The sequence below is a fragment of the Ascaphus truei genome, chromosome 2, assembly GCF_040206685.1.
Source record: "Ascaphus truei isolate aAscTru1 chromosome 2, aAscTru1.hap1, whole genome shotgun sequence".
NCBI classification, from domain to species: domain Eukaryota; kingdom Metazoa; phylum Chordata; class Amphibia; order Anura; family Ascaphidae; genus Ascaphus; species Ascaphus truei.
In genome coordinates, this window is record NC_134484.1 from 204,526,451 (window position 1) to 204,539,490 (window position 13,040).

Genomic DNA, 13,040 nt, shown 5'->3' on the forward strand with positions numbered 1-13,040 from the left:
TTTTCTTCAGTACCCAGCACTTCATTTGTATATTTCCAATGAAACATTTCTTCTGAAGCCAGACACAATTCCTACGCCAAGTATACTGCTTACGGTCATTTATATTATGCAGTAATGCAGCCATTACCTACAGCAGCGCTCACTTCTGTCCTGAAGCAGCACGTTTTCAGCATATTCCCGCAATCAATGATAAGAACCCTTCCTGCTGAGGACGTGAAACGATGTCACGAAATGCGTCATCGGGTGGTGTTCACTATTGAAGAAGCTAGTGCTGTGTGCTTTGAAGTGCTAGTTTCAATATTGTTTGGGCCTTGACAGTGGGACTCCTGTACAGCGATCATGCTTTCTAAAAAAGCAGCTGGAGTTGGAAAAGGGTAATGTAGGCGACGTGTACGATAATGAGCATACGAGCTAAAGATTTGAATGCTCTAAATAGTTCTGGTAATCGAAATTGCAGCAACATGTTCTTTTTACTTGCATAGTTAGCAGGTTTCTAGGATAACCCATCTGTTGGTTTTGCCAGTACCTTCCGCTTAACCTTTCGTTGTCAGAGAGACCAGCGACAAATTGCAAAGTAATTACAATAAAACTTGAGACATGTAATGGAATAGCTTAAAAGGTAAGGCACAAGCGTACCAAAAAATATTTTTTTTAAAATGTCAAAAGGGAAAGTCCTTTCTTGAACCAAGATGAACTAATGACACGTCGTTATGACACCATTATTAAATCGAAGAGAACACCTTAAAAGCAGCAAAACATGAAAAATCCTATGGTTTTTTTTTTTTAAATGATAAATCAGTTCTGTAGTATTAGAGAATACGGTCTGCATTTATTTTTTTAACGCCTAATGTCATTTTAATTATTCTTTTATGTACTGTTCATCGTTTGGTTGCTATAGCAACCATTTAGAAAATCATACAGTATACACTTCCTCTTTTGAAACAGGTTCGTACACACACCTTTTTGAGCTCTGCCTTTTGGCAACAAAGTATCACAAACAGATCAGCTGCTGTGTTCCAAACAGCTGTAAGGATCCGCGCTGCGAGTATACCCACGCCCAGCGCTTCCTTATCTCTTTTGCAGGCCGTTCATGCTCCCCGGCGGCATTCCCCTCTGCTGCCTGCTGTCCCTGCACCCTCGGACTCAGGCCGAAATTGATTGGTGCCAGGCGTCTGACTCCGCCCCCGCTGACGCGGCGCACACGCATGGCATGTCTCTGCCCTGCCAGTTCCACCTCCCAGGTGCCTCTGCCCTGCCTGGTCCTTCCCCTGTCCGTCCCTCTGCTCCTCCCCTTCTCCTTTCCACTCCCAGACCCTCCAGAAGGTCTCTCCTAGCCTCCGCCTCCTCTGACGCGGCGCATGTACCTTCCACTCCCCTCCGTCTTCAGCTACGCCTCCCAGGGTCTTTTTCCCTTTCTGTTCCTTCCCTTGTCCGTCCCTCCGCTCCTCCCCTCACTCCCATTGGCTCCAAACCTTCACTCTCTGCTCTCCCATCAGGTCTTCCTTCGGGCCGCTCCTCTGTCACTCCCCTTTCTCCGATTGGTCCCAGCTCCCTATTTAATCCCTCTTCACCATTTCCTCTTTGCTCTGCATAGCTTCTGTACCTTGGTGCTGTCTGCTCTTGCCTGGCCTCTTGTCTTACAGTGTCTGCTCCTGTCCCTGGAAATTCTGCTGCGCTCCCTGGATTTGACCTTTTGTCTTTGGACTCTACTACGCTGCTTTCTGGAACCCCTTGAACTTTGCTTTGGACTTTCTACGCTGCAGACGTCTACTACCCTCGGACACGGCACACGGACAATCAACGACGCTGCTCTCTCCACTTCTTAACCCAGGCTTACGGACAATCGTATACGCAGCCCTCTCCAAACCCAGGACCCTTGGCTTACGAACTCTACTCTTCTCCGCCGGAGCTGTTAAGTACGGTACCATTTACACGCTAAGTTACCAGGACCATCTACGCTACTTCCACACTCCGGCCGCGCCCCCGTTTACTGGTAGGTGTGTGGTATTACTCCTTTCCACCTCAGTCCCGGGGTCTCGTCTGGCTTGTGGGCAGGCCGAGCGTTACAACAGCAGACTGTCCATTACTATGAAAGCTGTAACAATAATGTGTAAAATGTAGTGATATAATGTTACATATCAGCTGCAGTATTTCACAGACTGCAGCACAACAGCAGCCATTTCGTTAGGCACACAATCAGGATTTTGTCAGATTTATAACAGGAGCACCAAATGATTGCCATCTTAGGTAAGAATGTAGAATTATACTTTGTGACATACTTTACATATAGAAAAAAGGGTAGAAATAAGGGGGGGGGGGGAGAAGAGGGGTGTAGTATTGCTGCTTTAAGTATGTGATTAATAAATTCAGCAAATGCAAAGAAGAAGAACAATGTAGTTGTCACTGGCACCACTGGCAGTGGGGTTGTGTGTGTCAAACAATATAATAACAAACCCATCTCAGAATTGCTTAATGCCAATGCTAGCTCCACTCCTCAAACTAGACACTAGTATTAATATACTGCCATCTGCATATATATTGTGATGGAGGGAAACACACAACATAAACTGAATAAGATTCACAGCAAATTCAGCAGAATGCCTGATATAACAACTCAGCAGTACATGATCAAAGCAGCTCTGTGCCGATGTGCTGTGCCCTACTTCCTATGGAAAATGTTACATAAAGGGTTTTTTATTCAAGAAAGTCTCAAAATACATATCAGATGTATGTTTCGGCAACATAAGCAGAGCCCCCCACACCCCTCAAGTTGCAAGAGATCCCAAAATTAGATGCAGAACATGCGGTCTGCTTGAATGATCATTTGCTTTGTGTGTAAAAATGTTCAGTGAAGGACAAATGACAAACAAAATCTTTGGGTCCCCCATTTAACATGACAAGCCGAACGACACAACAGTTATTTCTTCATTAACTGCTTGTTACCATATCGAGTGCGTCCCCAAGTCTCTAGAATACAGAAAAAGGGGTGAAGTAGATCCTCGTATACAAGTACTGTACATGCTATACAGAAATCTTCAAGAAATAAAAAGGCCGGGCGTGTGCCGAGCACGGGCGTTGTAAATTAAACTTCTCTGCGCATGAGCAAACGGTGCCCGATCACTTTTTCGTCTTCATGAAGGACTTTTAGTGCTTTCAGAATTCTGACCCAGCGGGTGCACGCATGCGCCTAATTGATGCTTTTTTTGTCTCCATGGAGCTTTAGTCCTATGAGAATTAGGTAGATCCCAGCAAAGCAGTTTCACTTTAAAAACAGGTGCACAGTGAGTAGCTTACAGAGTGAGGACTTAAAGAAACAATGGCCTTTTTATTTAAGGGCTTTTGAAAGATGCAGGTGAGAATTGAATGACATTTGAAACAGGATCAGGAACTTCAATGTTGTAAATCCAGACAGATGTGGCGGTATTACTCCCGGTAATGCAAGAAATAACACTCTGCATGTTAGAAAGAACACACATTAAAATGTCTTCTCCATATTTCTTACAATAAATATCACGGTAGCGTTAACGCATCGCACTGAATTAATGGGTGCAATAGAATCTGCTACATGTGGATCAAAAAGTCAGCATTCTCCAAAATCTACCTGCTGCAAAAGGTGAACAAAATATACGAAGAGTAGGTGGTGGTGTTGTATTAGTGGTACTGTACACTTCAAAATAAAGTGTATCCCAACTAGCTTCCACATAACTCTCCATGTATCTATCCATATCTGAAGAGGCTGAAAGATCACATAAAAAAAAAAAAAAAAAGGGAAGAACACTCCTCTTCTCCCTTTCTCCCTTTCCCCATCCCCATCCCGTCTGAATTACACACAGCAATGTGACTGCAACCATTTGGCACAAACCCCATGCACTGGAGAAAACTCCCACTCTGCAGGTCATGTACCAAACACTTGCGAAAGGAAGCATTTACTGAAATGAGTCAGTGAGTCAGTGTGCTTCCAATATGCAGGTCATCGAAAATAACCCTTCCATCGTCAGAAAATACAAGAATGCATTGCCAAAATGGTGGTCGACAGGTTGGTCAGTAAACCATATACATTGGCTTTCCTCTTCTAGAGGAGCAGCATGGAATCGTGCCAACAGCTCAGTGCATGCAACAATACTGACAGGAGATTTGTGGTCATTCTCAAAGCAATGAGGCACTCACACTATAAGAGAGAGGAACGGCTCAGTGAGTAAAGCTGCTGACTCTGTAAACAATGACACTGGTCCAGGGAACCTGGTTCAATTCCCCATGTCAGCTCCTTGTGACCTTGGGTAAGTCACTTTTTCCTTTCTGTGCATCTGGCACCAAAAACATAGATTGTAAAATCTACTGAGCAGGGACTATCTGTAATAATCCTGGCTGCATACCGTGCACTCTACTGTAATTGTAAAGCGCTTTGAGTCTCATTGGGAGAAAGGAGCTATAGGAAATAAAGTTATAATAATTAAATAATCTTGTAAAAGTGGTGATATTATCTGAAGATAATCACCTTGCATCATAACATGACTAACTATACTAACTATAGTTGACCAATTACACATCATGTAAATCCCAAACAGATACAGGTATGCTTTGTGCTCTCTGTGGCCTTCAATCTACTTCTGCTCTCTTTGGAGGGAAGGCAACTGGAAGAAGCAGAGGGAAAGAAAAGATACCATTAAGGATTCCAAGTGTTTTGGGGGCTCACTGTCACAGTAAAAAACTGATCATAAAACAGCACTTAGTTTGAATCTGCAGCCAAATAAATACTTGCATTTGTAGTACCAATGCAACTGACAGATGACATGCCAGTGCAGTGTATGCAACAATCCTACCAGGAAGATTTAGGCCAGGGCTGCTGAACTCCAGTCCTGAACTCCCCCGCCCCTCCCAACAGGTCAGGTTTTCAGGATATTCAAGCTTCAGCAGAGGTGGCTCAATCTGTCTCTGGTTCAGCCCAGGTGGCCGTCTGTAATAATCTTGGCTACCACCTGTGTTGAATCTGGGATATCCTGAAAACCTGACCTGTTGGGGGGGCTTGAGCACCCCTGATTTAAGCCATCACAAAAAGCAATGTCGCACCAACATCTCTGATCATGGGTCTTTAATAGGCTATCTTTAGAAGCATCACTAAGGCCTCGTTCAGGGTGCCTGCTTCGCGACATGCGCGCGCACGTTCGAAACAAAGTATTTAAAGTCAATATCAGTTGTCAGGGTAGAAGCTACCCTGTCGCCGAAGTACAGAGTTGACGCTTGCTACAGTTTGCATAAACAACTCAAGTTGTTTTTTCAAGCTGCAGCGTCGTCACTGGTACTTCGGCAGCCAATCAAATCATTCTTGAAAATGATTTGAACAGAGCAACACCCATCCCTAAGCTGAGGTCTGTAGACCTGCCTCCTCAACGCTAGCAAAGGTCTGCTGGAGATGATGTGCACACATTGCCCGCGCACACGCGGACGGGCGCTCTCCACCTCCTGTCTCTGCCACCCTGAACGAGGCCTTAACTGTCAGGGGAACAAAACCTGCTGCCCTGCCTGCAACTAAACATGATGCCCTACACAATGATACAATTGCTCTATTATATGTTTTATGCTTCATGAAAGTCTCTTCGCAGTTGTTGTACACAGATCATACCAAGCAACCAGAGCATACGGCACTATGATCATTTCACAATTCCGAAACCGATTGTGTTATTAGTAATAACATTACCATTTTAGGGAGTAGTCTCTTTTTCAGCCAGCAAGCACAAACGTACCATTGACCATAAAAGCCTGAATAAACTTCATGGTAACCCAACTACTGACTGCCCATAACATGCCCCATGGTTTGCAGTCACATTACTGCCAGAGACTGGATTATGAAGTAAAGTTGGTCACTGCTGCCTGGCATCAACTGGGGAATAGAGCAAAGGAAAAAAAAAGAAAAGTGTATTGCTGGAGAGCCTACTTCAATTGTGCCCCACTAACCCCTCTGCCAAAAAAGAGATCTAGTTAGATGTTCAAAGCCCTGAATGTCTGCAAAATCAGGAAATTCAACATCTGAGACATGTTTAACCCTTGGAGCTCCACAGCCCCTCAGGTACTTGCCAATTACGTGACCACTGCTTGACCTCCCTCTTCCATTCCTCACTCGGCCAGATCTCCCCTACACGTAGCCAAGACATTGGGCATTCAAAGGGTTAATGCTGGTACTATGCAGACTTTAAAGGGTAGTCCCTCATAGGACAACAGTGAACCAAGTACTGTACAATGCCATCTTTAATACGTTAAATGTAGCGGCGTGATGGCAGCCCGTGGTTGAACACACCAGAGGACGCTAAGGCTAAGGCCCCGCTCCCTCAGTCAGCGCCCGCACTGCAGACAGGCGGGGCGCTGACAGACACAGACCGCGATATGCGGTCTGTAGGGAGCGGGAGCCAGGGCTGGAGTGGGAGGGAGGGGCGTGGTTTAAGCGGAGAGGGGCGTGGTTTAAGCAGAGGGACCCGCTACATCCCCCCCCCCCCTCCACGGGCTCGGGCTCCCGGGCTGCAGGAGGCTGCTGCGGGCTGCCCTACTCACACGCTGACACACAGGCACACACACACACAGACACACACAGACAGGCACTCAGACACACACATACACATACACACATACACACACACACACACACAGACAGGCACTCACGTTGCTTTCCCTCCACACTCTCCTCCCCGCTCCCCGAAGCCTCCCCTCCTCCCGAAGCCTCCCCTCCTCATTGGCTCACAGCCACACCACGTGGGATTACAATTCTCTTGAATCCCCTAGCGGCTGACGCGTCACAGCGTGTAGTGAGTGTGCCGTGAGGGAGGACTGGGACCGGCTCGGGAGGATTCCCCTGCTGGTGGGGAACGCTCGTGCGGCCGCCTGCGCCACCGGGCGCAGCGGGTACCAGGCCTTAGAGTGGCGTGAGAGCGGCTTTTTTTTTTTTTTAATGGTCCTTCTACAGCTTAGGACACAGACACCTGAAGCAGGCATCGGAGGGAGGAATTATTACAGGCATACCCCGCTTTAAGGACACTCACGAGTAAGGACATATCGCCCAATAGTCAAACAGCAGCTTGCGCATGCACCTGTCAGCACGTCCTGAACAGCAATACCAGCTCCCTACCTGTACCGAAGCTGTGCGCAAGCGGGGAGACTATAGAGCCTGTTACAAATGCGTTATTTACATCGGTTATGCACGTGTATAACGATTGCAGTACAGTACAGGCATCAATAAGTGGAAAAAAAGTAGTGCTTCACTTTAAGTACATTTTCGCTTTACATACATGCTCCGGTCCCATTGCGTACGTTAATGCGGGGTTTGCCTGCATATTGTTTTACTGTTACCTTTCCAGGGTAAACAAATGCTTTGAAGACCTTTGCAATCTTCATCTAATGTATTTTGTCGATGAGACCGTTTACAGACTTGAAAATCCCATATATCATTTTTGTTGTGCTCTGTTCGACTAATGAAGAGATAATAATTAGTTGATTAACATAAGTCGGTGGTGTGCATGAATACAGTGTTCCCAGAGAAAATATAGAATTTTGTTTCTCACAAGATATGCATAAACTAGGACAGTTACATTAAGGGTGATTAAATTCTTTGTTAGAAAGCCAAGTAGCCCTTTTCTTTGTCCCGCTAGGTTGAACAGCCCTTTTAAGGGATTCATCAAGCAGCACTTCGGGGTCTCTCATCCTGACACTGGGGTAACAACATTTGACTAGAATGGTAGGTACTGCCGTATCGTAGTCTTCCCCTTGATTGCCAAGATTTCAGCTCCATTTATTTAAATGGGGAAAGACTGTTTCACAGCATTCAGAATAGGGGGACGTGGTGGTGCTTGTAAAATGTTATCTTGGCTGTATTTTGCCATAGAGAATTACACTACTGCTTCTGTATATATTTGCAACATGTAGTGTATGTGTGTGGCTGTTATTATAGAGAGCTCAGAAAAACGGCATTCCTGGTTTCATTAAAAGGTCAGTGCTACATTTCATATGCCAAAGCCAGGAAACTAGAAAACTAAACAAATGCTTCAGGGCCTAACACAAAACAACAACAAAAAAAGGCCACCAATTAATTCCTTTAATTCCCTTTCCACTTCGCTCACATAGTTTTACATTTTCTAGATTAAATTCTGCAGATTCAAAAAGGCTGTACTCCGATACACTTAACTACAGGGGGACCCGAGTGCTGTGTATGATACGATTATTTTAGCCCAACTGAAGGGACTGCATATGGGCAGCATATAATAGCCTCTTTAGAAACTCCAAACAGCCCCACCACAGCTAAAAAAATATTTGAAAAAATTGTTTGGGGCATGGGGAAAACAGTGAAGGGGGTAATTCTATATACTGTATGCCAAAGCAGCTGTTCAGGCTGTTTTTCGCTGAAATCCCAACCCAACTTGACGTCAGAGAGGGTTTTTGACCAAACGCGGCACTGCATACATAGTACCCCCGTATTGTGTAACTAGAAGATTTCTAGGAAGGTCTCAGCTCAAATGTCAGGGAAATACATCCTGAATGTGTAAAGGCTTATTGTGCCGTCGCCGGCGACAGCGACGTCACGCTGCGGTGGCTGGAAAAATCAAATTGACTTGAAGCGATCGCGACCAAGCCGTCGCGTCGCTTCTACTATAAGTGCACGCGACGGCGGAAATACATTTGTTTTGCCGCATCACCGTCACTATAAGCGCAGCCTTAGGCCTAAGGCTACGCTTATAGTGACGGCGACGTCAGGCTACGGTCGCTGGAAAAATCAAATTGAGATGACTTGCAGCGATCGCGACCAAGCGTCGGTCCGTCGCATCGCGCTTACTATAAGCGCACGCGACGGCAGAAATGCATTTGTTTTGACGCAACTTTGCGTCGCCGGCACTAGAAGCGCATCTTTACGGTGACAGCAGAACGTTTTCCCCTCTATCTTGCCCTATGAATGCAAGGCTCAAAAAGAGAAAAACAAGGATATTTATGGCTATGCATTACAAACTAGGGGCATACAACAGGAGGGCAGTAAAGATTTACCTGGATACTACATTCATTCATTATTTATTTATTTTGGAATTCTGTGGTGGTAAAACAACACCACTGTAAACAATAGAGCAGGAGATATACACAGTACAAGGCCCACAGAAAGATAACATATCATAAGTGGGCCATGAATGAGGGCATGTTAATGTCAGATCGTAACAATGGTCGTTTCAGATCAGAAGGCTAGCAAACTCATTTAATTAAAGTGCCACAAGTAATAATATCTTCTCAGTTTTCAGCTGCTGATTAAAAATATTCAAGAGGGATCAACATTTTACATTTAGTATTTTTAATGTGAATGTAACAGGAGAAGTTTCCAGCTGACCACAAAGAAAGTCATAATATTCCTAGCGAGCTTCTACAGCCATTAGATTAGCATGATCTCTTAGATCTTTGTTTTTCAACCAGGGTTCCTGGGAAACCTTGGGATCCCTGGGCATCCCTAAAAGGTTCCCTGTCATTTTTGGGTAATTTTAAAATTGTACCAAACATAGACGAAGTATTAGCAATGCATCTGATCTCAGACACGCTATTAGAGAGGGTTGAGGTTCCTTAGGCCGTGGCCAGGCTGGGAAAAAGCGCGCTCTTGCTCGGACGCCGTGCCGTGAGAGCAGGGGCGATTTGTGTCCAGCATATTTGCGCGTGCAGGGGGGCATGCCCGTGAGGTCACGTGAGCGGTTCGTCCTCATTGGCTGAACCGCGCACGTGACCAGGGCAAGCACGACAAATTCAAAAGAATTTGTCTCGCAAAGCAGCTGAGCGCTCATGGGCACGCTTGTCAAACATATTGTCGCAATGTATTTGATCGCGCATGCGCACTCGCTCAGCCTGGATGAGCAGTTACATTGCATCTCATCTCAGACACGCTATTAGAGAGGTTTGGGGTTCCTTACAACACATTTAATCTCAGACACGCCATTAGAGAGGGTTGGGGTTCCTCAGAATTTCACAAAGGGTTCCTTAAAAAAAAAAAAAAAAAAAAGAGAGAGTGAGAAAAGGTTGGAAACCACTGCCTTAGATATACACGCGGTAAAATGTAGCAGACAAAAAGTCTAGGGTAGCGGTGCACAAAGTGGGGGGTGCGACCCCCAGGGGGGGGCGGGAAACTTTGCTGTGGGGCACGGGCAGTTGCCGAGGCCCTGCGCTCTTCCCCCAGGCATTTAAATTCAATGCCGGGTGATCGTGTGAGGCCTCTGCAACTGTTTACTTACCGGGATTCAGCCGGCTGTGACACGTCGCCATGGCAACGTGGCGCCATTTGATGTGGATGAAGGTAGGCGGGGGGAGGGGGGTGCGAGAGCCGGCGGGAGAGAGAAAGGGGGGCGCAGCATTAAAAGTTTGCGCTCCCCTGGTCTAAGGAATCCATGCACAGAATGTATAGGAAGCTAGGCGACACACCCACTGAGTGCTTATTTGCATGTCACTACCCAGAATCCTTATCTGCTGCTTAACCACTGCATGACTGTATGAGCCGGTTTGAGAACCTGTGGAGGACATGTAAATGTACTCATGGCTATTAAATCCTTGGTGTACCATTATACTATTTTAGACGTAATCTGTTTCACATCAAACTGGAAGCCACTATAAAACAGTCAGCAGCATCAGTGTAATTACATATTGCTCATGGGGAAAACCTGTTGCACTCACAGTGTCACAGATGCTGCACCTCCAAGTCTATTACAGTAAGATTATTTTTCTGGGGGGGAAATGTAGGAGCCAATTCTACATACTCCAAAGCAGCAATTTTCAGACGAAACCCCCAATTGATGTGGGGTCTCGGCTGAAACTGGCCGGAATAGCAACTTCATTGTGTAATAAAAACGTTAACAATGTTGCACTCTCCTAAAGGTTATTACTATGTATTGAAAGATGGGACGACACACAGACTCAACATACCGCTCAACGTGATGAGCGGAAAAATGTAACCTTATGATTTATTTCCTTTAAAGATAAAGAAGATGCGGGAGGTTGTTTTCATAGATACTCTGTCTCAATATACAACACACTTTTAAAAGGGATCAAAAGGATGGCTCTAAAAAATAAATTCAACCAACAACTCTCCTAAATTTGTTTACATTAAAAGGAAAAGCCCCTCAACCTGATTTCCCAGGCTGAGTCCAGTCTGAATTTAATAGGAACTGACAGCTGGAGAGGAAATTAAGAATACAACAGAGACATAACTCTGGAAGTCAGGATCAGGGGGTGATCCTACATGAAGAAGGCAATAGCATAAATGCACCTTAGGTTAAAGAAACAAAAAAAAAACAACACAGATAATTAAATGCCAAAAAAAAACCTACTAAAATCAAAAACAAATATTACATTATGCAAGCCAATATTGGTAAATACTATTCTATATTCCGCTTCTTTAAAGCTTTTTTTTATATTTGCCACTCACATTTTATTTGATTTCTTTTCTCTACTTGATCTTTATTACACGTGTACCTCTTTACATTATTAGTGCCCCAGTTTACCCAACATATTTAAGAATTAAATCTGGTGGGTAAAACTTTAAAATCGAGTGCACCTATAAATCTGCAATGCTGGTTTCAACTGGCACTCGGGATTCTGCTACCAAACAGCAAGTTATTTTACACACCCAAAAGAAAGAAAAAATTAAAACGGTCAAGTATATAATAAATGATCAAGAATAGTCTGGATCCTGGAGCTTATTGGGGGACCTTACAGTAATGTTAGGACATTGCACCCAAGAGATACAGTACCTGCAATTGTCTTGTCATTCTCCACCTGACCAAGCAGCAATATAATAATAGCACAAATTGGCTGGCTATGTGAAGGGTCCAATTCTGACAATATATACACACACAGTGTAGATGTATAATAATTTTCGAAAATATTACATTTCCATTCCTGTATATGCACAGGGTATGTAAACACACCCATATCTTAAGTTATGTATCTGACTGTACCACAAAGCCCCAGGCACATCTGTACATTCATAGCACTTACATGAATATATGTCATACAGATAAAGACATATCATGTACATTCATATAACTCTGCATGAACATACTGTATAGAGACATCACACGCATACACGCCCCCTGTATCCCCTGCCCCCGGATCACTCACTGAGTTGGCCCCCGGTGCACATGGCACTGGCCGCGGGGTCCCCCCGGGTTGCCCCCGCCGGCCTCTCGAAGTTGCCCGGGTTGGAGAAGTAGTCCCGCAGGCGGGGCAGCTCGCGGCCGCTCTCCAGCAGCTCGGTGTGCATCTCCAGCGCTGTCAGCAGCAGCTGATCCCGCAGCAACTGCGCGGCCACCGCGTCCAGCGGCAGCACCCGGCACAGCTCAGCGCCCCCCGGGAGGCTGCGGGCACCGGCGGCGGCGGGGGCACCGGGCACGGGAGGGTCACCATCCTCAGGAGGGTGGAAACGGGGGGCTGGGTGACATGGCCGGGGATCTGAGGGGGACATATATTCGTCTTCATCTTCTTCCTCCTCGTTATCATCTTCTTCCTCCTCGTTATCTTCCTCTTCCTCGGAGTCGCTCAGGAAAGGGTTAACGCTGCTGCTCGTGGTCATGCCAGTAACACCCGCCAAGCCGCCAGGACACCCGCTATTGACGCCCGTTGAGCCGACCGGGCCTCCGCCTGCTGCAGGGGCCGCCATCTTGTTGTGAGGAGGCGACGGGAGGGAGGAGCAGAGACTACATTAATATGAAGGGAGGAGGAGACACTACTACATGACATTAATATGTAGGGAACAGGAGACACAGCTACATGACATTAATATGAAGGGAGGAGGAGACACTGCTACATGACATTAATATGAAGGGAGGAGGAGACACAGCTACATGACATTAATATGAAGGGAGGAGGAGACACTGCTACATGACATTAATATGAAGGGAGGAGGAGACACTGCTACATGACATTAATATGAAGAGAGGAGGAGACACTGCTACATGACATTAATATGAAGAGAGGAGGAGACACTGCTACATGACATTAATATGAAGAGAGGAGGAGACACTGCTACATGACATTAATATGAA

At 45.7% G+C, this 13,040-nt stretch overlaps 1 protein-coding gene across 12 annotated transcripts in view; it reads right to left on the reverse strand.

The window, feature by feature from the left end:
- The window catches only part of RELCH (RAB11 binding and LisH domain, coiled-coil and HEAT repeat containing), a 129,385-nt gene extending 116,695 nt beyond the window's left edge, over positions 1-12,690 (reverse strand). For 8 of the 12 annotated variants that reach the window (XR_012799146.1, XM_075585871.1, XM_075585867.1 and 5 more), the window contains exon 1: positions 12,118-12,690. Coding sequence is in view for 11 of the 12 variants with exons in the window: in XM_075585871.1 (XP_075441986.1) it covers positions 12,118-12,655 (538 nt within the window). In the remaining variant the exon portion in view is untranslated. The remainder of the gene's footprint in view (positions 1-12,117) is intronic. The other 4 variants (XM_075585876.1, XM_075585875.1, XM_075585874.1 and 1 more) reach the window with 1 other exon arrangement.
- Between the last annotated feature and the right edge of the window lie 350 nt (positions 12,691-13,040).